Raw genomic sequence first — 24,912 nt, forward strand, 5'->3', positions numbered from 1 at the left:
AAAGTTAGTTAGAGGTTTAACCTATGAGAAACCCAAGCTTTGCAAATGTTGAAAGTATTAGGATTAATGGGGAAAGGGGCACTCAGATATTGGTGGATCTTAGGCAGTGGAGGGGATATAATTCAGTGACTCAGGTGGCCACTAAGAGAATTTTTTGACAGTGCCGTGTTTCTCACGAATAATGAAAACAGACCCATGGAAAGAACCTGAGTTAACATAGAGATCCCTCACGATCCAGCCGAGTCTACTTATTGAAAGTTAGCTTCTTTTGCTTTTAGAAACACATGGTAGCATTTTTGGTTGTCGGCGTGATAGGGAGGGGAAACTACAAGCATTTAGTGCACAGGATCCTGTAGTGGGCAGGACAATCCCAATCAATGAAGAAGCTTTTTACCTACAATGATCATCTTTTTACCCCAACCCACATGGTCTGGTTGAGACTTTTTAACCACTTCAGAACTGTTGGTTTCTTCTAAGGAATGAAGCAGAAAACATGAAACTATGGCCAGGAATTTTTCTGGGCCTTCATGGAATTGTCTACTAGTAGTCCCCTCTCTCTCTCTCCTCCATTTCTCGTGGAGATTCTGCACAGCTAAGGCTAGAAGGATTTGGGTCCATGTAAGTGGTACAGATCAGGGGAAAACACATAACACTTTTTAAGTCTGATATTTCTCTCCATCTATACTTGGCCTGCAAAATTGAGTCTTCTCCCTCTCTTCCCATAAAATCCTGTCAGGTTGTTTGTCTCATAGACCAGCTGTTGAAAGGCAGAAACCAGCCAGTACTATCCAGCTGTTAGCTCAGCCACCCTTAGGGGAATTAGTTCTTTGCCAAAAGAGCCTCAGAAAAGGCTAGAGAGGGAGTTTCAGGGAACATTGACTCAGGCTTAAGATTTGTTTTCAGGCTATTTTATTCCCTTAGGCTTCCTACATGATAACTGGTCTCAGAATGTCAGAGCTGTAGTGGCCTTGGGAGACCAACTGGTTCTACTCTTCTATTTTATATTCTAAGGAGAGAGACTCGGGTTCCATGACTTGCCCAAGGTTACAGAGCCAAGTGTGAAAGAGGTAGGTCCTAATCCAAACCTTTTTCTTTCCAAATAGAGCATTCTTTCTACTACAATAGCAGCTGCCCTGTTGACTTCTTATTTATTAATGAAGCTTTGCTGACTTTCTTTCCAAAATATTCCCCACCCACACCAAGGCATTGCATCATTATTATATTCAAACCGTATGTAATTTCTGAGACCATTGGCTTCATGGGTAACTGAAAAGAATCTTTTATGACCAGAAGGCAACTGCTCCATATTTATGACGCAATTAGCAGTTATCCACACTGTCTAATCATAAAAAAAAAAGTAGAAGCATTGTTCTAAGTTGTTTTTTGGGAGAAAAAAATGCCCAATTAAGCTGTTTGGTAACAAGTTGTAACAGGTGGTGTTTGCACCTGTTTCTCAGAGGGACTGCAGAATAGTTTCAGTTTGCTTATTTATTCTCATAACAGCTCTGAGGTCACTGGGTTCTATTTATGGTCTTTTGCAGAAAGAGAAGATTATGGCCTCTTTTTTTCACCTTTCTTAGACATTCTCCAACTCTTCCAAGTTCAAATGAAGAGGAAGGGCAGGGATGTAGCTAGATGATAGGGACTGTCTGGTGGCAAAAACACCGAGAGATATACCTTTTGGAGCACCTGGGCTCCACTTCCAGAGCAAGACTTGAGAACCTGAAAATGTTCATCAATTGGGGAAAATTTTCCTGGCTGCTGCTTAGTTAGAGTCAGGAATCCTTGAGCATGTCCAGGACATTCTCTCACAACCACACTGCTCAATTTTTCTTCCTTTCTGTTGGTGCTCTGTCATGAACTCTCAACTGCTACTGGGTGATGATCTCATTCTTCTTACCTTGGATTTTCTGTTTTTTTGTTTGTGTTTTGTCAAGGGTGCCACCAAAGTGGAAAATTGGTAATCCAGTTTGGCTGTGACCAGTTATCTTATAAAAATTTGAGTGAGAGGTTTTCATAAAAATTATTATTGCTGGTCAAACTGAAAGGGCACTGAGAAACATATGGATATGATGGTGGTAATAATCTGTGGAGGACTTGCAGGGAATAGGAGAGGTGTCTTGAGACTGGAGATGTGGGCCTGGTTTTCAGAAGGGGAAAAGGGAGATTTATCAATTATGAACTGATGAACTGAACATTGAGCCCTTTGGTAAGCAAATGGGCAAACTAGAATCTAGCAAGAGATCACTAAGAATAAAAGGCATTTAATGAGCCTCATTTTCCTGTGTAGTGTTACTAGGCTGAAAGATCAGAGAAATGCTTAATAATTTGCCCCAGTTTCAGCTAGGCATGTAGTAATAACAGTAAAACAGCTAACATTTATTCCTCTCTTAGTGAAAGGAATTGTTTTAAGTGAATAGAGATCAGACTATCTATGTATTCATTTTATCTTCACAACAGCTTTGAAGGCAGATTGTGTTTTTCCTAATTTCAGATGGAGTGGAGAGTGTGAGTGATTTGCCCAAGGTTACTGCTAATAGTTACAGAGCTGATCCAGAACATACATCTTCTAACTAATGAATCCAGTGCATAAAACACTCCTTCAGGTGGTTCAGGTCCTCTGGTGTGTTTGAGCAGGCCAGTGTTCCAGAGGGGTGGGGCATGCATGTGAGATCTTACAGAGCAAAAGTCTAGGTGGCTTTAAGCCAGAACCTGACAGGATGAATGGCATAGGGTTTTGCAATCTGTGGGATCCCTGTTGCTCTTATCTAAGGGTGAAAGGGTGCCTCCTGGCAGTGAGTCACTCCCTGTTAATTTAAACAACAAGGCAGACAGAGCCTGGCCCGGTGTAAAGCACTCTTCCTTTTCCCTGGAAGATGAGGTTATCTCAGTAATAATGATGACATAGCTGGCTCGTAAATAAAGGAAGGGTTTTGAGGGAGTATGCCATTTTTTGTTCCTGAAAACTTTATGGCTCCTATAATTTTTTTTATTTGTTATACCTGACATCTTGTACATCGGGTCTTGACTTGGAGATAGGATTGTTGTACATTGCAGAACATATGTCCTATTCAGGGAGTTCTGTGGAGGAAACCCTCCGTTTGGTGATCTTTATGTTTGGTCACCATCTTTGTTGTTACAGAATCTACAGTGTAAAGCGGTTATCCCTCAGCTCTTTGATTTCACGGACTGTCCTGGACCTTGGTTTCCTCAAATTAGAATGACCGGGTAGGCCCACATGATGCCCAACGTTTCTTCAGGTTTCACCAGTCTGTGGTTGGGAGCCTGTTATTGTAATCAGAAGTATAATCAGAAGTTTTCTCAGAATGGCAAAATACCCCTTTTCAGTTATTTTAGGGGACAAACAAAGACGACCTTAGCTCATGCCTTCCTTGAAGGATATGAGGGCATGCCCTGATTGTCTCCTGGGTGCTTCTTCCTTAATCTCATGACTGATTTGTTTGCATGACACAAAACAAGGAATTTTTAAAAATACCAAATGTTAAGCTAAGAAGAACTGCTATAGACCATTCAGAATTAGATTGCATTTAGGGAAAGTGTATTGTTACCTGTTTCAATGATGAAAAAGTATGTCATTTAAAGGGAATTAGTATTGGTGCATTTCCTGTGAACAAAATGTCATATGTAAAAATTCCTATTTACATAAATAAATTAGGGGTGACTCTTTTTACAACAAATATACCCTAGCAGTGGAATTATAATAGGGGTTCCTTTAAATAAGCATCCCCCAATGCCATTATAATTTGATCAGCCTATTTCACATACTTCTTTTACAAAGAAAGGTGCATCTAGATACCACAAAGCATGTATGTTTTGAAATAGGGCTCTTTAAAAAACAATTTCTGCTACTGCTTGTGAAATTTCAGTAAAGCAAGTATCACTTAAAAAACAAAACACAAAACCCTCCAAACCTCTTGTGTAATGGAGTTCCCAGCTTCTGCCCCAAATTTCTTTATTTAGAGAAATATGTAATGCACCTATATTTTGGTACTAGAAACAAATTAGGTCTCCTTGAAATTTTACTGTAATTGGGTTTGACTTTGAGCCATTTTTTTTTCTTGTGGTTTTGACAAAGCCACCATTTCCCTCCTGGTGGGCACCTGGCCATTTTCTGTGTGTAAGTGTGTAGGGCACATGCACGCAGGGCACATATAAGGTGGAAGAACCCCTTCAGTCTAAGCTGCCCTCTCCTTGAAGGGAGACCTCATTCCTTTCTCCTCCCTCTTTCCTCCTCTTCCTTCTTCCTCCCACCTCCCTCCTTCCTCCTTCCTCCTTCTTCCTCCCTCTTGCCTAATACAGACAAGCTGTTTTTTGCTGGAGGGAAACCTTGGTTTCTAAAGTGAATTTGAGGCCTGCCCTCTAAATTATTTCTCTGCATTTCTTTGTGGCTTTAGGGGTGGTCAGCTTATCCCTACCACATCCCCTCCCTCCATGACTCCAGTCTCTGGAGTGTTCTGTGCTCTGGGCAAGGCTCCTAGCTGCGATTTTTCACTAAAAACCTCCTTCCCTTCTGCCTGAGAGCGAAGCATCAGCCAGAGGCCAGCAGCCAAGGCAGCCGTTTCCAGGCAGCGGGCCTAGAGAATGGGGTCTTTGTGGGGCGCAGACAGCGGAGCCTGGCAGGCCTTGGGTCCCCACTCTTGCAGGGGGTCCCCTGGCTCTGCTTTCTGAACCCCTCACCTCCTGCCCTCAGCCTGCTTCACTGCTGGGCAGAGTAGCAGGGGACAAAGCTAAAAACCCCAAGAAGCAGCAAGAGGGCGTTTCCCCCTGCTTTTCCAAAGTTGGAAAGCTTTCCCATGTTACATTGCTTGCAACATTTCAGAAAATTATAGGGTGTGAGAGCTGAATGGGTTGTTAGCAGTGACCTATCACTATTTGTGTGTTATTACTATTCCCCCTGCGGGGAGTATTTAACTGGGGATCCATGGAATCCTCCTCTGCTGACCACGGGCAGGCTTCAGGGAGTGGGTGAGCCGCCTGGAAGCCAGCCCGTGTTTGTGTGTAGTGCCTGTGGGTACATTTTGGGTGGAAACGTTCTTTAGATTCTCAAAAGGGTCCACATTAAAAAAAAAAAAAGGTGAGAAACTACTGATCAAGTCTAAAGTATACACTACAGAAGAGGTGGAGTGACAGCGCGTGAAGGGCAGGACCCGGATTCGCTCTCCCGTCCTTGCTCTGGTCCAGCACTCTTCACTTAGCTCCAGCACAAAAGATGCCTGTGGGCCCACCCTGGGAGGGCAAAATGGCTTTGAACATGCTCTATGACAGTGATGGGCAACCTTTTGAGCTTGGTGTGTCAAACTTCGCCAAAAAACTGAGCATAACTCGGGTAGTGTGTCACTTGGAGGAAAAAACATTACTTCGCGATATTTATAGTTTAAATAACATAAATGTATAATTGTTATATGTAATTGTATTTAATAAACCAAAAACTAAATACTTAACTTACCTGCTTAGTCTCTTTTTTATTTTTTTAATATATTTTACTGATTTTTTTACAGAGAGGAAGGGAGAGGGATAGAGAGTTAGAAACATCGATGAGAGAGAAACATCGATCAGCTGCCTCCTGCACATCCCCCACTGGGGATATGCCTGCAACCAAGGTATATGCCCTTGGCCGGAATCGAACCTGGGACCCTTTAGTCTACAGGCTGACGCTCTATCCACTGAGCCAAACCGGTTAGGGCTTAGTGACTTCTTTGTTCATCCGTCAGTCGGTTTCTTTTGTTGGTCTTGATATTATTTAGTTTGTGTGGGGTGCCGTGAACTAAGATAAGTGAGGGGGAGAGGGAATTCTTTAACTAACCTGCCTATTAGTGACTTTTTTGTTGCTGAATTTCATTGGCTAAATCTTCAATTGAAGGTTGGTATTTTGTACACTTCAGGCCCAAGCAAGCACTACTAACTTCATCTGTCAATCTGTTTCTTTTGTTGGGTTTTGATATTATTTAACGCTGAGAATAAGGCCTCACAAAAGTATGTAGAGGGAAAAATTGTGAGTAAAGCCATTGCTATATTTTTCAGGGTGCTAAAAGTGTCTGGTAGTCGGTTCCAGGCACTCCAAATTTCCTGTTCGTAGCGGTACGCCTCTTGATTCTCCAAGCGGCACCTTTCCAGATTCTCAAGCTTTGACCTCAAGTCGACAAACACCTGAGCCCAGATACTGTCTTGAAATTCTACAAGTTGCATCCCCAAATCATCAATTTGCATCCATTGGAAACCATTTAATTCCAAACTACTATAGACTACTACATCAGGATACTTAATTATTTTCATGGTCTGTTCTAGACTTCTAAATTGACTAAATCTATCACTAAACTGGTCAAGTAACGAGTCTAAAACATGCTGGTACTTCATATGCAAGAGTTCCATTTCATTTTGTACAGCTGCACTGGCCTTCTCAAAATACTTTGTTACTCGAGGAAAATACTTATAAGTTTTAGTTTCTACATCTCGCTTGAAAATTTTAACTTTACTTTCAAAAGCTTTTATGTATCCAAACATAACGTCAATACTTTTGCCAAAACCTTGTAACTTTAAGTTCAGTTCATTAATATGAACAGACAGATCTGTAAAAAACATCAGGGTGTTGACCCACTTATCATCATTAAGCTGAGGAAAGTTTCCCAGATCCTTATCGTCAAGAAATACCTTAATTTCTTCAAAGCACTCCACAAAGCGCTCAAGAACTTTGCCTTGGCTCAGCCATATTACATTATTGTACATCAGCAGTCCACTGTAGGTGGAATCAACCTCCAGTAAAAGTGCCGAAAATTCTCGCTTGTGAAGGGGGCGAGCAGCTATTAAATTAACTATTTTTGTAACAACTGACATTAAGTCATTTAAGTCGGTGAATCCTGCCTTGGCATATAAAGCCTCCTGATGGATAATACAATGAAAAGGCACAATCAGATGTCCAATAGCTTCTGTAAGCAATTTGACAAATCCGACTTTTTCCCCCACCATATTTGGTGCCCCATCTGTCGTCACTGACACAACTTTAGAGATATCAATGCTTAGGTCACGAAACGTTTGTATAACAACCTTACATATTTCGCTTCCTGATTTACTTGTTGACACTGATACTAACTTTATCAACTCTTCTCTCATTGTGAGACCATCAGAATATCGACCAATAATGGCCAACTGAGCATGTGATGTGACATCAGTAGTTTCATCAAGAGAGATCGAAAAATATTTACACTTCCTTATGTCTCTCTTTAATTGATGTTGTACGTTTGTGTTCAGTCTCATTATTCAGTCTTTTATGATATTTCTACTGAGTGGTAACTCAGATATTCTCTTAATAATTGCATCTTTATTCTGCATATCGTGAAATAGAACTGGTGCACATCTTAGGAGAGTTTCTTTAATAAATTCTCCCTCACTGAGCGCTTTTCCATGCTGAGCTATAGAGTGAGCAATGCTCAAACTTGCAGATGTTAAATTTGTAGAGCCTTTCATAAATTTAAGGATGGAATTAGATTGGCTCTTATAAAGGTGTAGCTGCCTGGAAATGTATTCCTTCCTTTCATCCTCACTTTTTTCCAAGATCTGGGAATGATTAGTTTCAAAATGTCTATTTCTATTCCACGTTCTGCTTACTACCGTTTCAGTACATAGAACGCAAAATGATCTGCCATTTTTTTCTATAAAGCCATACATCTCGGTCCATGTCTCTTGAAAGGGTTGGCCACTGCTACTGCCACTTCCTTTACTTAACCTTAGTTTTTTATTTTTTGGGTTCTCCATCAGGGGGGCAGTGACAGAAGATAGAATTATAGATAGCTTGTTAGGCCTGCAGGCAATTAGGGGTTAACTAGCCTAACTAACCACAAAATGGTGCATATAACTGTCTTTTAGGAAAGGGCAGGGTTAATAAGCAGAAATAGGGGTTAATAAGTATGCACAACAGTAATAGTGGTGAAATGGGGTCTGCATTATGGAGCAAGATGGTGTTCCTTATGTGAATTAAAATGGCTGCCGCTATTTCTAATGGTGGGAAATGGCACCCATAGCACGCCACAAACCCTCGCCTCTCCCAGCCTCCCCCTCACTTATCTCAGTAATGATGGATTAGAAATCCATGACACCCCAGAACAGTAGATAATGGTTGCTGTGGTTAACTGTTATTTGGTTACTGGTAATGGCAGGGCCCCCAGAGATGCGTCCCCCGCTGCGTTCCGCTGCTCCCTGCTCTGCTGGCGGAAGTGAGGGCAAAGATCCCGGCTTAACCGCAAGTCCCAGAACTAGATGCTCTGTGCCGGACTTCTGTTGTTTTGGCCTACAGACCTCCAGCACAGAGTGTCTAATAGGGGAGGAGGAAACATTTTCAACTAAAGTCTTGGAGTTAACTCCAAGACTCTAGTGGCAAATGTTTCATCCTCAGGAGCAGCAAATGTTTCATCCTCGGCATGCGGCCGCCTCAGCGGCTGCGTGTCATCAGAAATGGCTACGCGTGTCAGTGCTGACACGCGTGTCATAGGTTCGCCGTTACTGCTCTATGAGCACGTTGGTCCATAGGGGAACAGGACATCCCTTTCAGGTAACTCATAGAGCACAGTGCCTTGCTTGGAGTAGCTGCTCACTACACGTGTTGAGTGAGCGGACCTCAGGAGCAGAACAAGGAAGAGAGCTTAGTAACTTCATGCAACCAGTTGTTCGAACTCAGGAATTATGAAGCCTTCATTTTCCTGCTACTTTATTTCCCCTGCCTTACCCCCATGGCCTGTGTTCTTGGGCCAACTGTTAGCAGCAGGCGGCGGCCCAGAACATACACCACTCTTTCCTTGCAAGCTCCTCTGGCAGCTAGTTAATGAGCTTCAAGCACAAGTGTAAATGCTTCAGAGCCATGGCGGTTTGTTATGAAGGAACTTATGTGAGGTTAGCAATGTCTCCTACTCATCTATCTGATTTGTAGATTTGGATATACACTGTAGACAACTGATAGCACTTATTTATCATTGTTGGGAGGCCCAGGCTCTAATTCCCATTTGTTTTCTGTTTGGCTGGGATGCTGTAGAATGATAATGGAAACAAGATAGTTGATGAGCACAGACCATCTATGATCTGTGCCAGGCTCAGAGGGGGTGGGGAAAATGTTGACATCTGGGTTATAGTTTATAAGGCCTGATGACAAAAGATTTTAGTTGGTTATGAAAGGAACATCAAGGAAAAGTAAAAACATCAAATTAAGTAACTCTTCTTTGAAGGGCTGGAGTTGGTCAGGGAAGTAAAAGATCAATTAAATGTGTCTGTCTAGGATGACTGAAAAGAAATAGATTTGTTGGTCTGATCGATGTTTCTCTGTCTCTGGATCTGTTTTTGTTCATCGGTTTATGTTGTTCATTATATTCCATAAATGAGTGAGATCATGTGATATTTATCTTTCTCTGACTGGCTTAAATCAAACCTCAGAGGGAAGGTAGGGGAGGGTGGGGGTAACGGGGAGAGATCAACCAAAGGACTTGTATGCATGCATATAAGCCTAACCAATGGACACAGACAACAGGGGGGTGAGGGCATGAGTGCAGGTAATGGGGGAATAAGGACACATATGTAACACCTTAATAAATAAAGAAATTTTTAAAAAAAGAAATAGATTTGTTTTGTTTTAGTTTCCTGATGGGTAGAAAGGAAAATGAAAGGATGTTCTAGGAAGAACAGTGTGCAGGTAGAAAATGCCAACATTTCATTGCTTTAATTGTGACAGGGTTTTGTGTTTTTAAAGAGCTTTTTAAAATGATTGCTGTGTCAGTGAAGTGTTAATTGCATTACATGTTATTTAATTTAATCCTCACAGCAGGAAGCTGGTGCTATTGTTATCCTCACTTTACAGGGAGGGATTATCTGAGGTTTTGAGAACTGAAGGCGATTGTGCAGGTCTGCACAGGGCTGTCTGGTTCCACAACTATATTGTCACACTGTCATAAGGAACTCCATTAGGGTTGGAATGAAAGTATCATGTATGAGAATACAGTAAAGGGAGACAAGACTTTGCAGGACATTTGGGGCCAGGTTGGAGGGTGTTATATGTTGGGTATTTTGTAATTGGGAGACAAGACCTCGACACAGATTCTTTTTTTTTTTTCTTTTCTTTTTATTAATCCTCACGCAAGGATATTTTCCCATTGATTTATAGAAAGAGTGAAAGAGAGAGGGAAAGAGAGAGAGAAACATTGATGTTAGAGAAACACATCAATTTGTTGCCTCCTGTGCGCACCCCGGCCAGGGTCCAGGCCGGGGAGGACCCTGCAACCAAGGTATGTGCCCTTGACCGGAATTGAACCTGGGAACCTTTGGTCTGAAGGCCAATGCTCTATCCACTGAGCCAGTCTGGCCAGGGCTCGACACAGATTCTTAAAGGAAGTTGCCAAACATCTTCCCTGCGGTGGGGGAGGAACATTCATGTCAGGCAGAGGTTTAACCCTGTCAGGAGGTTTCTTTCAACCTGGAGATTCTGTACCATTACTTTGAACCCTTTGGCAGACCCGTGCACTAGGGGCAAGTAAAGATTTTCATCCTTGTTTGCCAATGTTCCATGGAAGTGATACCAGGAGCCTCTCCATCTAACACCCCTCTGGCGTGTTTCTACACTTTGAATGTGGAAGACTGTGTGGATGAGTGCGTGGATGGGTTGTCAATAAGTCCTTCTTCTTTTTCTTTTTCTTTTGTTAATCCTCACCTGAAGATGTTTTTTCCATTGATTTTTAGAGAGAGTGGAAGGGAGGAGGGAGGAGAGGGAGAGGGAGAAGGAGGAGAGAGAGAGAGAGAGAGAGACAGAGAGAGAGAGAGAGAGAGAGAGAGATCAAAGTGAGAAAGACACATCAATCGGTTGCCTCCTGCATGTGCCCCAACTGGGGCTGGGGCTCAAACCTGCAGCTCAGGTACGTGCCCTTGACCAGAATTGAACCTGTGACCCTTCAATGCATGGGCAGATGTTCTAACCATGTAGCAACACTGGCCATGGCTTTTTTTTTTTTTTTAACTCTAGTGTCCACTGTGCGTCAACTTTAGAACTTGACTTAAATGAAGCAGCATGCTGTGGTAGACAGTGCATGGGCTTTGGAATCGGCTAGACTTGGGGTGGAATCTCAACAGTTGTGCAACCCCAACCCTGGGCAATGTACCTATCTACTCTGAGCCCCAGTTTCCCCATATATAAATGGGACATATCTACCTTATAGGAAAGTACCTAGCTCATTTTCTGAGAGTCTAACATGTTCAAGCATTTAGTTCATCAGGTGAGTCCAGCACCCGATTCTATCAAGATCATCAAAGACTAGCATCATGGTTTATACTTGTTAGAACATCTCCATGCATTTGGATTGTGAAGCTCAAATACTTCTTTCTTAGAGAAGCAATGTGAAAAAGTTCAGTCAATCTGAAATAAGTGGACCATTGTTCAAGGTCTGTCTCTCTCTCTCTTTTTTTTTTTTTTTACAATATTTTTTATTGATTTCAAAAAGGAAGGGAGAGGGAGAGAGAGATAGAAATGTCAATGATGAGTGAGAATCATCGATCAGCCGCCTCCTGCACACCCCCCGCTGGGGATCAAGCCCACAACCCAGGCATGTTCCCTTGATCAGAATCGAACCCGTGACCCTTCAGTCTGCAGGCCGATGTTCTATCCACTGAGCCAAACCAGCTAGGGCCAAGGTCTGTCTCTTAATAGTAGGTGACAGAGATCTTGGACAATGGTATTGTTGTGAGCATTAATAGGTGGAAAAGCTAAGAAATTAAAGTGAACATTAGATTCACTGGTGGTGGTGCCTTAATATACTAGATGCCTTTGGCCAACTAAATCAACCTTTAAAACTTGTAACACTGTAAAACTTGACTATTAGGCAGAATGCTGAAATGCTATTGTGGCCATGTTCTTGAAAGAGCAACTAAAATTGCTTAGCCCTTGGGTTCACATGAGTAATCCTTTGCTAACATGTGTTCACTTTGCTCCTTTCTCTGGTGTTTGGGCTCCAAGACCATATGCCCCTCTCTCACTGGCTGACATTAAGGATGGGCCAGTTCTGGCCTGCCCTGCACCAGCAGTGGGATGTTGACCTGTCTGCTGAGCCCTGGAGCCCGCAGCTGTCAAGGAGACCCAGCTGAGGCTAGTTGCTGGGCCCAGTCACCGCATCTGGTTGGGACAAGTTTGGCATATCTTTTTCCATCACCACTGTCTCCCTGGGAACTACTCAGTGCTCACCATTTTGCCAAGTTCCTAGGTGTGGAGGGTGGTTAGGCACAGCTGGTCCTTTCTTCTGAGGAGGTTCTTTAACAGAGGAGAGTTTATCAGAATGCATTTGATAACAACTCTGAGTTCTTTAGGATTGATCATCATTTAGGGCTAAATGGTTTGGTAAGATGATAATTACTACAAAATCCAAAGTAGGGGATTCAGGGATGGTTGGCAGAGTTTGAGAAGGTTTATTATTGGTTATCCAGGGATGTTCATGGAAACATTCATTAGTGCTGCACCCGAGAAAGAAAACAGTGTCAGCAGATTAGCCCAACCTGGCAACTTCCATGGGAAAGCGGGCCATCAAAGGGAGCCTTGCCTCAGGACAGAGTGGATTCCAGAGGTGTAGCAGGGCCAACACAGCTGGCCAGAGTCGACATTGCAGCTCAAGGGACAGAACTGTGGTTTGGAAATGCAGGGACTGTGAGTTCAACTCTTGCTTTTGCATTTTACATTCTACGATTTATTTCTCTTTCATTACCTTAACTTTGGTCTTGAAAGGAACTCCGTCAGGTACTTGCAGAATATTTACCATCAGGCCACCAGTAAATTTGTCTTTGGGGAGCTGTTTAGGGAATCAGAACAGGTTATCCTGGAGTCAAGGAAACCTGGGTTCTGATCTTAGCCTGAAGCTGTTCTGCTCCTCGCTACAGCCTATCAGCATCCCGGGGGGCTTCTTAGAAATGCAGAACCTCAGGCCCACTAGACTTGGGAGTCTGCATCTATGTCTTAAGATCCCTGGGCGATTCATAGCACATAATGTTGGTGAGCTCAGGGAAGGCATGGGCTTTTTGTATCTTCTTATTTGTTGTTTTGTATCTCCAGTGTCTATTTAAAGTCTAGCATGTGTAGCTGCTAAATACATGACTCTTCCTCTGACTTGGGCACATCTGAACTTCTAGGGACTTTGTAAACTTCTAGGAACTTCACTGTACAGTGCGGTGGGGAGTGGGGAGTAGAGGTGGGGCCGACCTTTAGTGGTTCAGAAGTTGAAATGAGCATTAGAATCACTGGTGGTGGTGCCTTAATATAGATGCCTTTGGCCAACTAAGTAAAAATCTCTGAAGGTGGGTCACAGGATTGGTACTTTAAAAAAATTTCCCTTCCTGTTCAAGAATGTTTACTACAGTATCATATAGAATAATAAAATCTTTACATACTCCTTAAGAAGAAATGGGTAGATACAATGGAATACAATTCAGAGGTTTAAATGAATGAAATAGAACTACATGTATAAACATGAATAAATCTAAAAAAAGTTTTTGGAGAGAATAAAGTTGCAGAAGGATGTGTGAAGTACAGTACTACTTATTAAAGTTCAAAAAAGTTCATATGTGCACAATGGAAACATATACATGCAGTAAAAGTGTGGATGGGAATGATAAACACCAAGTTTATGGTAGTAGTTAACTTTGAGAGGGAAGAAGAGGATTGAGTGGGAGTTTTATAGTCCTTTCATGTTTTATTTCTTTAAAAAAAGAGTGAAGAAAAAAGGTTGCAGCAGCAAACATGAAAAAATAAGGTGTTCCCCCCACCCCCAAAGGAATGAATACCTGGTTATTTGTGGTATTAGGCTCTACAGCAGCGGTTCTCAACCTGTGGGTCGTGACCCACAGGTTGAGAACCGCTAGCAGGGTCGCCTAAGACCATCGGAAAACACAGATATTTACATTACAATTCATAACAGTAGCAAAATTACAGTTGTGAAGTAGCAACGAAAATAATTTTATGGTTGGGGGTCACCACAACATGAGGAACTGTATTAAAGGGTCGCGGCATTAAAAAGGTTGAGAACCACTGGTCTAGAAGGACGTGCAGAAGGACATCTGGTCTAATTAGCATATTACACATTTATTATTATAGATTATTTCTGTATCATCTTCATGGTATGGTGGGGGCTAGACAGTTGGTGGTGTTGGAAATGGGGGATAAAAATAAATTAAGGAAAAAATGTAGAGGAACAAAGCCCAGGTGGTGGGGAGAATAGAGGGGAGCTGTCTTTGATGCCTTTGAACTTGGCACTTCGCTATTCATAACAGGATAGCTATTTTAAAATCTTCCCAATGCAGATCGTGGTAGGGAGTTACAGTGATGGCCCCTGTGAGTCATGCTGACACTCTCTTGCAGTGTGACTTTGCCATTCCTTCATTGAGAGGTGGAATCTATTTTCCTACCCTCTGAATCTGGGCTGGCCGTGTCACTCGCCTTTACCAAAAGAATGTGGAGGGAGGGATGATGTGTGACTTCTGAGGTCATTCAGCTTTGTTTTGCTCCCTCCTGGAACATTTCTACCACCATGTGAGCAATTCCAGCCTGAGAAAGCCTCTTTGAGCAAAAAGCCCAGGTGTCCACTGTCCTGGCCCAGCCCAGCCCCCAGCCAACCTTCTAGCTCACTATGGTTCTATCACGGAACCCAGAAGAAATCAGCTCACCCACCCAGTCGACTCACCAAGTGAGGAGAAATAATAAACTGTGGCATTTTAAGCCACTGAACTTTGGTGTAGTATGCTGTGCAGCCATAGATAACTGGACATTGTATCGCAGTGACTTCGATGAAAGCTCTGGATGATATATTTGCTTTCAAATTCGTGTGTAAATATCAGATCATGGTACAGAGAAACTGAGTTCTTCCTCCTGTGTTTCTTGCAGCACTTCTCAGAACTTCTGGATGAGTTTTCCCAGAACGTCTTGGGTCAGCTGCTGAACGACCCTTTCCTCTCAGAGAAGAGTGTGTCGATGGAGGTGGAGCCGTCGCCAACATCCCCAGCACCTCTCATCCAGGCCGAGCACAGCTATTCTCTGAGTGAGGAGCCGCGGGCCCAGTCACCGTTCACCCACGTTACCAACAGCGACAGCTTCAATGATGGTAAACTCAGAGCAGGGGCCTTGGCACCTTAGACTCGGAGCAACTTGAGGGTGTGGAGTGTGGGTTATAGTGCCGTCAGCACCCGCGGCAGCCACGTCTTACTCTGTGTGCAGCTTTGTGCTTGGGTTGTGGGGAAATGCAGAGAGACACAGGGCACATTTCTCTACCCCTGCCTGTGTTCTCTGGGAACGTGCTATAACTAAATGATAGGAATTGCTTTCTGTGATCCTGTGGATTGGGCAGCAAAGCATCCTTTTACAAACCAGGATGGCCTATCTGGTTGATAATTCCATTGTTTCAAGAGTCCAAGGCCTTTCTAAAGTTTTACATATGTCTCCTTTTCCCCTGCTTGACGCGCCCCCACCCCCCCCGCCCCGCCCCAGCCATTCCCACCCCAGGCAAGCTCCCACTCCCCCAGTGTCTGTGTCCATTAGTTATGCTAATATGCATGCAGACAAGTCCTTTGGTTGCTCTCTAACTGCCCCCCTCCCCTGCTATTTGTCTCTGGATCTATTCTTGATCATCAAATTATGTTGATCATTATATCCCACATATGAGTGAAATCATGTGATATTTATCTTTCTCCGACTGGCTTATTTCGCTTAGCATAATGCTCCATGTCATTCTTTTATGAGAAAGAGTTTTTATGACTACTCTTCTCCATAGAAGCTTCTTGGGCATCCTCTTCGTCCACTTCCAGCATGTTCTTTTGAGCCCCATGTATATGAGATCTTGGTGATCATTCCTAGACTTCCTTGATGGTGACCCTTTCATGTCCATCATCCATGCCGTTGGGATGGTCTTTGTTGAAGGTCTTGTTTTTCTGGTCTCATAGTAAGAAGACCATTACTCTATAGGCCTTTAATTGGTACATGCCTTATCTTCCAGACTCTCTAAGGTATATATACCTTTTATAATTAATTTTCTATGTTTTGTTTTCTCAGAAGTATAACCAGCTATTTCAGTACCTTAAGTAAGTTTTAAAAACTGTATTCTCTAATCCTAGTTCAGCATATACCCTCTTTTCACGGGAGGATGGTGTGGAGGGGAATGCTTACTAACTCCACCTCCTCTGGCTTGACCTTGACCTGGGGTTCCTCCCCTCCTCATACCACTGAACATATGGCAGAATCTTTGGAAAGTGACTCCCTACAGAATAAGTTCCCCCATGCTCCCCTTTGGTTAAAGGCAAATACCTGTATCTACTTCTTCAAATAGGGGGTTACCTTTGTGGCAAAATCCTTCCTCCAGGAGGGGTTCCGAGATCTACCACTGGCCTCTGGAAGAACCAATGCTGGGCAGTAAAACATGATTTCTCGGGATAGAGAATGCTGTAGGTTTTTTCTTTTTCATCGAAGATACGTTCTTCCTTTGACTAGAGGTGTACTGATTAGCAGTCTAGGAAATCTGACTTTATGTCCTCAGGGAAGGGAATGCCCCAAATCTGTGAGTGGATTCTTTCTTGGCTGGACCCTGCTGGAACCTTGACTATGTGCTCAGATTTTTCATGAAAAGAGGTTAGGTGCATGATGACTTAATCCTTCTCTGTAGTTGTGTACTTTCAGGAGAATGGGGTGAGGAGAAGTCTCTTGCGAGGTGGGGGAGGAAGAAATAGAACTAAAATAATTTGAGATGTGGAGTTGTGGTGAGGGTAAAATGAGCTGATGTATTTAAAGAACTTAGGACAATGCCTACCACATAGCATTTCAGTTAATCAATATTTTCTTTTTTTTTTTTTTAATATATTTTATTGATTTTTTACAGAGAGGAAGAGAGAGGGATAGAGAGTTAGAAACATCGATGAGAGAGAATCATCGATCAGCTGCCTCCTGCACACCCCCTACTGGGGAATGTGCCCGCAACCAAGGTACATGCCCTTGACCGGAATCGAACCCGGGACCTTTCAGTCCGCAGGCCGACGCTCTATCCACTGAGCCAAACCAGTTTTGGCTTAATCAATATTTTCCTTCCTTCTCTCCTCTTTCTTCTGTTGTAGAGTTGCTATAATTCTTCTTTCTTCTTTTTCCTTCTTTTCCTCCTTCTTCTGCTTCTTTTGCTTCTCCTCTTTTTCCTCCCTTTCTCCTGCTCTCTCTCTTCCTCCTCCCTCAATTCTTATTAAATCACTTTAAGGAGTGACCTGAATTCAGACTCAGGAATGTGCTTGGTCTCTGTTGTGACTGAATACTCCTCATTTGTATCACTACATGGAGGAGAATTATAGGGAGTCAACCTTCTCCTGAGTTTCAGTTTAGATAAATTCATGCAATGCTTGCCTTCGTTTTATTATTTTAAGAATGAACTTTAACATTAGATGAAAGGTACGAATGTCCTTTAGATTTGTTCCCATCCTGAGGTTCTGTGTGGGTGTGGTTCCATTCGTACCTGCCTTTGCTCATGGTTTCTCCCCATACTTGCTTTTCTGCTTTGCCTGTTATTTCTACAATCTTTTTAAGCCTCTGTTTCAAGCCCTACTTCCTTTGTGGAAGTCATTTCCATGACCTCTTGTATTAGTTATTTATTGCTGTGTAATAAACCTCCCAATATTAATGGCTGAAAACAATAATTATCATTTATTGCCTCTCATGATTTCTGTGGATTTTAGAATTCAGGAGTGGCTCACTTAGGTAGTTCTCATTCAGGATCACCCATGAGTTTGAAATTAGATGTTGGCCAAGGCTTCAGCCATCTGAAGAGTTCTCCAGGTTTAGAAGGTCTACTTCCAAGGAGGCTCACTCACATAGCTGGCAGTTTGATGCTGGTGAATTGGTTCCTGTCCCTGGGTTTCTTGAGAGTCATCACAGCATGACAGCTGGCTTCCCAAAGAATGAGGGATGCACTGGTGGTCTAGTGGGGAGCACAGCTACCTTCCCAAGAGTGAGGAATCCGAGAGACCAAGGCTGGAGCTGAGATACCTTTTCTGACCTAGCCCTGGAAATTTTCTGTCAGCTCCATAGGGCAGTCCTGATTCATTGTGGCAGGAGGCCACACAGGATGTGAATGCCAGAAGGGTAGGAAACCTAGGGGATATCTCAGAAGCTGACTACCACACTTCTCTCAGTGATGTCTGTAAAGTGATTTCTTCTGGGTCTGAACTCCTTTAGCACATATTATCTGTGCCTTACAGTGTAGCTTTTCATCCCTCTAGTGGTTCTGAACTTGTTAAGGGCAAAGGTATGCAAGACTGGAAGCAGGGCCCTAACCTTTGGTGATGGCCTCAGAGGAGACACCTGCTCTGCTCTCTCATGCACTGCTTGCTCCCTGACTGTGCAGACCCACTGGGCTACATGTATTTGATTAGGTGCAGTGTCTTCAACAGAATCAGTGCCAGGTAGAGGTGGGTGTTTTATTAATGCTTTATGATTCATTTTTAAATTTCACTCCAAAGCTATTTATTGAGTATCTATCTTGTGTTTAACCTGCCAGGGACTTTTCTAAGCATTAGCGAGTAAAGGAGTAAATATAATTTACTAGTATAAAGATCTCTGCTCCATAGAATTTACATTCTATGCTGTGAGGTGAGGAATAGAGAATAAGAAAAATTAAAAGTAAGACATACAGTATAATAGATGATGATCAGTGATATCCAGAAAAACAATTTGGAGAAAGGGATAGGTAGTTCCTGTGTTGGGGGTGTATATGTCTTAGTCCATTCAAGCTGCTATAACAAAATACCACAGCCTGGGTGCCTATAAACAATAGAAATTTATTTCTCACTGTTCTGGAGGCTGGAGGTCTGAGGTCAGGGTTTCAGGAGGGTTGGGTGAGGGCCCTCTTCTGGTTGCAGACTTCAAATTCTATTCTCACTTGGCAGAAGGAGCTCGGGAGCTCTGTGGGTCTCTTTCTTAAGGCACTAATCTCATTCTGACCCTCACGACCTAAGCAGCTCCCAAAGGCCCCACTTCCTGCTACCATCACCTTGGTGGTTATGATTTCAATATATTAATTTTGAGGGACACAAACATTCAAATGATAGCAGGGGTGTGTTGAAATTTTAAATAGGATAATTGGGGAAGGTCTTTCTTGGAAGGTAACATTTGAGCAAAGATCAGCAGGAGATGCAGGAAAGAACTAAACGTGAGGCTCAAGGAAAGGCCTCTTGGCAAAGGAAACAGCAAGTACAATACTTAAATTGTATTCAGATAATTAACATCTGTGTAATTAGCCACTCTGCAGCCCTTGCCATTCTGGAATATGCAGATTAGAGATGACCTAACCGATCTAGCAAACTAACTATCCCCTTCAAGTCTACATGCTTGTTGAACACCTACTGTGTGTCAGGTACCAACCTAGATTCTTATGGGATGCAACAGTAACATTTAGATCTTCCCTGTGTGTAGCTCAGAGCCTCATGGAAATGCCAGGTACCCACACACTTAATCAGATGTGAATAATGTCCCAGGAGGAAATGAAGCTTTGAAAATTGAGAGGAGAGAGCACATTGAAGTTGCCTAAATGAGGCAGAATTTATCTGGGCCTTGAAGTGGTGAGTAGAGTTAAAACCCTGGTGATGGTAAAAGATCCCTGGTGAAATGAATGAAAATAAGCAGATTTCTAAAAGTTCAGGGTCCCTTTCTCTTCTGTGATAACACTATTATTATTATTATTATTATTATTATTATTATTCTGTGGCAATATCACAAGCTTTAATGCAGTGAAGGGTTTGGAGAATATAATTTAAATTTTTATTTTTATTTTTCAGTTATAGTTGATATACAATATAATATGAGTTTCAGGTGGACTATCTCTTTGTTTTTAAATTCTAATCAATATAAATGCAAGGTAATGGAACTCTGCGTGCCACCTTTGTGAACGGCTTAGTGTGAGGAGAAATAATCAGCCCATCTTTTCCAGGAAGCCTGTCTAATCATTAGGCCAAAGCACACATCCTTCAGTTCCACCAATCAGCCCCATGCTCTATTTATAGATCCAGTGTTGCAATAGGTTGTGCTAGTACTTTGCTGAGAACAGGTACAGCATGTCAGATATATTTTGTACAGTTTCTGACCCCCAGTTCGTCTTCATTATTTGCCAGTTTCCCTCTGAGAAACCTACCTTCCTATGCCAGCAAAAGCACTTTTATTAGTAGGGATAACAACCATGGAAAGGAACCATTTGGGTGCGTGAGTCAGGCAGTGGGCATGATTGGATGGGGAACTTGCTCAGGACAGCTTGGTCTAGGTCTTAGCTTCAGTTGTTTTTCAGCGTTTTGTGGATGGCCAAATTTTTGGGAACCCAATTATTTTATTCATTTGAACCCCATTCTACATCCCCCTTAAGGGAGGATCAGTCCACAAGGATCCCTCTCGATCCAAGTGCTCTGTCAGGCAGATCACTTACCTGTTGGAGGAGGAGGATGGTTCCTTAGGCAACACTTAAAAACTGCTGTTCCCACTGAAGTTCACATTCTTCACCTCTTGCATTGGGAAAACAGCTTAAGCAAAACTAGGAGTTCTTGTTTCTAGTGATGATAGTGCGTATTTCATCACAACTAGGAAAGCCTGTGAATCAGATCATCTTGTCCAATTTTACTTAGATTAAAGGCAATCTATATATATAAAAGCCTAATATGCAAAGTGTCTCCTCAGGAGTTCCACCGACCAGGAGTTCGAGCACTCGCTATGACATGTGCTGACCACCAGGGGGTGGTGTGGAATGAAGGAAGGCCCTGGCTGGCAGCTGGCAGGGGCTAGGACCTTACCCGTGCACGAATTTCATGCATTGGGCCTCTACTTCTTTTATAATTGCTTCTAAGCCTGAAGCAAAGTGATAAGATAACGTTTGAGTAGAGACTCTCTCCAAGTTGATAAGGATTTTTCTCTTTCTTTTTCTCCCTCTTCCTCCTCTTTCCACCCTGTCTTTCTCTCTCCCACTCTAACCATTCTTTCTTTCCTTTCTTCCTTCATTGTTCTTTCTCTGCTAACTCTCCCTTCTTCCTCTCCCTCCCTCCTTGAACCCTAAGCCATTTATACAGGGCATTAAATATATGAGATGTTCATACCCTACTATCTCATCATGGACACCAGATGGACTGTAGACCCCTAAAATAGTATATAAAATTTTGGGCAATCAACATGTATCAGTTTTTCTGTTGAGAACATATTATAACTTTTTTTTTAGATCTCAAAAAAGTCTGTGAACAAACAAACAAAAAAAAGCTGGGAAACACTGGTCTAAGATTACATAGGAGTCATCTGTCTTCAGAGCTAAATTTGTAGACTTTTCTGAAACACTCGAGCTAAAGAACTTCATGTGGTTCAGCAACCACAGGAGCCAGTCCTAGGAATGTGGGCCCAGCCTTCAAAAGTACCAGGAAGACACCCTGCATCCAGCCCAACCCTTTCTCCCCGTGATTATGGCTGTTAACCAGATGCTAGGCAGGGTTTTCTGTTGGGGGGAAAAAAGGAAGTTATAAAGAGATAAGCAGAAATATCCAAGTAAAATGTAAAATGTCTGTGGCTATTTCTATGCTTTGATTGAGGAATACAAGCTTATATTTGAATGACCAAGTCTTGCGTCTCACCACGAGTTACTCTATCTTACTCATGTTTCTTTGTAATTAAATAGGGAGGCTAGGTATTCATTTGCCTTGCTCCTTAACTGCAGTCTTCTTTCTAAGGAGAAAACGTAGTAGTGCTGGACTAAGGCTGTTTGGAGAGAACTAGACATGGTCCCTATCCTCCCAGATGATACAAGAACAAAGTTAGAAAATATATAAAGTATCAACAGACTCAGCATAACATATACTAATACAGAAGTGGTCTAGTACAGTATTTGTACCATGCACAAGTCAAGGTAACTTTATTTGGGGTGGGATAAGGGACTGTAACTGTGGCTGTTTCAGGTCTAAAGAGGTAGGATCAGGGACATAAATAATCACCATCTTCCTTCTGATTAAGCTAGTCAGGTTTCTAGCAGGGGCTATGGGTGGCGGGGTAGGCTGGCTTAGTATAGATAAACTAAATTTATGGGGCTATTTTCACATGTGGGAATGAAAACAGACTACTGTGCGCTACAGATGAGCTATGCTGCTGGTATGAGGTAGCCTGGGGGAAATGGGATCGTCTGCTGGAGGCAGTGAGTGACTCAACGTTGGTTGGGCAACAAGGCCTTAGGACAGTGGGATGAAGGTTTTGGGAGACTAGAAAACAATGTCTCCCGGCTGATGATGGTAGAGCAGGGGACGTGTACATGGCTGTAGTAATGCCAGGGAAAATGGGAAGGTGTATAGCATGCGTGACAAAGAAAACAGTGGGTTTTGAAATGTTTAAATGAAACCCAGGGCAGAATTTGCACATGATAGAGTATGCTGAGGACGGGTAGAGGTGAGTCATAATGACATAGGTTTCCAGTCTGCAGTGTTGGAGATGCTTGATGTTGAAATGTCCCAAGGAAGTGGGACCCAAGGGACAGTCAAAGAGGAGTGATGAAGGGCTGTATCTTCATCGTGTTTAGTTTGAGCCACTGACAAGAGCATTAGTCTGAGCCATCTTAGTTAGAGGAGGTAGATTCGGCACGGGGGTGGTGGGGTGGGGGGGGTGGGAGTGGGGGTGGGGGAAGCTGTCGGAGGGGGCGGGGAGAAAGATGTGCAAGTCCTTTGCTTATAGAGAGTACTGGGTCCTCTGACACGGATGGCTGAAGAAAGAACCTGTTGGGTTAAACAGCCCAAGCTTGTGATATATGGTTTTTTTTGTTATCCACCATTTTGGCGTTGCCTTTTATTTTCTTTTTCCAGTAGGTAAAAAGGATAATAATGCTTCTCCTTTTAAAAAAGAAATGAAATGACTTCTTTGTCTGCCTAGCCATTGCAATGCTGGACTAGTATAAGAAAGCAATGTTTTCATCTATCTAGCAATTAAAATTACTTTGGAAATTCATGAGTGAGAATCATAACTTCAGAAAAAAATGTTTATTGCTAAATAAATCTTTTGAAGTCAATCCTCTGCCCCACAGATATTTAATTCATACTCTAACCACTGTATCTGCAGGAGGGCCTGAGGTGCTAAAAGCAGAGCATGGTCAGAATATAGCGGTTCATCTCTAGAGTTAAATTGCCTGGATTTGAATCTGGGCTCTGCCTCTTAGGAATGGTGGGATCTTGGGCAAGTTGCTTAACTCTTGTGCCTCGCTTTTCTAATCTTTAAAATGGGAATAACACTTACCTCATACTGTTGTAGAAATTAATAATTAATAGTTAATAACATGTATTAAGTAAGCATTTAGAAGAGTGACTGGCAATTAGTAAGCACTAAATAAATATTAGATATGTTTTGTTATGCTGCAGAATATTAGAAATTTGTTTATTGTGCCATGAGAGGAAAAAGGTTGACAATCGCTGGTCTAATACATGGAAACATTTAGAATGGGCTGGGCATAGTGAGCACTCAGAATGTTTTAGCTATTATTGGTTTATCTTAACCTGGAGTTTTTCACCTTGTGGAGATTAGATTAGAAATCTATATAAAATAAGGTAAGCAGCATCAAAAGAACCAATATTTCACCTTTTGTAGTGGCTAATTATGGGCTCAAGATAACATTAGTGGAAGAATAATCACTCTTGGTTACAGCTGTATTTAACCATTGACATCTTCCTGAAAAGCAATATACTAGAGCGGCCACGAGCACAGGCTGTACATGTGGTTTGCCTTAGTGTGAATTCAGGGCTGCCATGTACCAGCTGCATAACTTTGGGTGAGTTATTTAATCTCTTCGTTGTCTGTAAAGTGGGGGTAATAGTAGCACCTGCTTTACACCGTTACTCTTAGGATCAAATGAATTAAAATATGTAAAGCACTTAGAACAATATTTAGCACCTAGTAAATACTCACAGTTAAGTATTTACTATTTTTACCCTGTCCTGCCACTCACGGCTGAAGGTTATTTCAGTGTTCAGTCACCCAAGGAGGGGACTACAGAGAGACAGGCCTCTAACTTCCATTTGAATGTGTAGTGGGCTGTAGTTTCATATGTTTCCGACACATTCCGCTGAATTCTTGCCCTCTTCCAGCCTCTAGAACCCAGCCTTACCATTTTTCCTTGAAGAGATTTTTACATCAAAAACTGATCAAGATTTGCTGACTCCTTTGAAAAATTTCAAAGAGCAAACAGTTATCAAATGCTGAGGGACTTAGATGAGACATATTTGTTTAATTTATAAAAAGTTTCTTTTCACTTTAGACATGTTATATAAATAGCAAATGGATATTTATGTGTGTATATCTTATAAGTGGTACTTATCACATGTGATTTCTCTTTTTTTAGAATGCACACACACTATACGTATATACATATGTATACGCGCGCACATGTATATACACGTATCCTAATATATAAAATCCCAGGGTCCATAACGTCCAAAACGACTGAAGGCTCAACCAACCGGAAGTCAGTCCTACAGTCAGTGCTGGGTTGCTGTGGCAACCCAGCACTGACTACCGATGCTGTGGGCGCAGAGACCCAGCACTGACTGCCAAGGGGGCTGCGGATCAGGACTGGAGAGAGGCCTGGGGAGAGAGAGGCAGGGTCTGATTTTCAGCCTCTGTGGCAGCTGTTGATCTTTCTCTCTGGACTTCACCAGCAGCCCTGCCTCTGTTTCTCTCCGGGCCTCTGCTGGGGCTGCTGATCAGTCCTGCCTCTCTGATGAGGCCCAGAGATAGGCCCAGAGACGCTGACTGGCATGGAAACCAACCAATCAGAACCAAATATGGGTGAACTGCAAGGAGCCAATGGCTTCCTAGGAGGCGGATGTTTTGACACTGTCTGGCATGGAAACCAACCAATCAAAACCAAATCT

General features: G+C 42.6%; 1 protein-coding gene across 1 annotated transcript in view; it reads left to right on the forward strand.

Annotated features, from left to right (window-relative positions):
- Positions 1-24,912, forward strand: part of CREB3L2 (cAMP responsive element binding protein 3 like 2) — a 113,491-nt gene that overhangs the window by 52,624 nt on the left and 35,955 nt on the right. The window contains exon 2 of the mRNA XM_008150493.3: positions 14,906-15,122. Within this exon, the coding sequence (XP_008148715.1) occupies positions 14,906-15,122 (217 nt within the window). The remainder of the gene's footprint in view (positions 1-14,905; positions 15,123-24,912) is intronic.

The sequence above is a fragment of the Eptesicus fuscus genome, chromosome 14 (genome assembly GCF_027574615.1).
Source record: "Eptesicus fuscus isolate TK198812 chromosome 14, DD_ASM_mEF_20220401, whole genome shotgun sequence".
Lineage (NCBI taxonomy): Eukaryota > Metazoa > Chordata > Mammalia > Chiroptera > Vespertilionidae > Eptesicus > Eptesicus fuscus.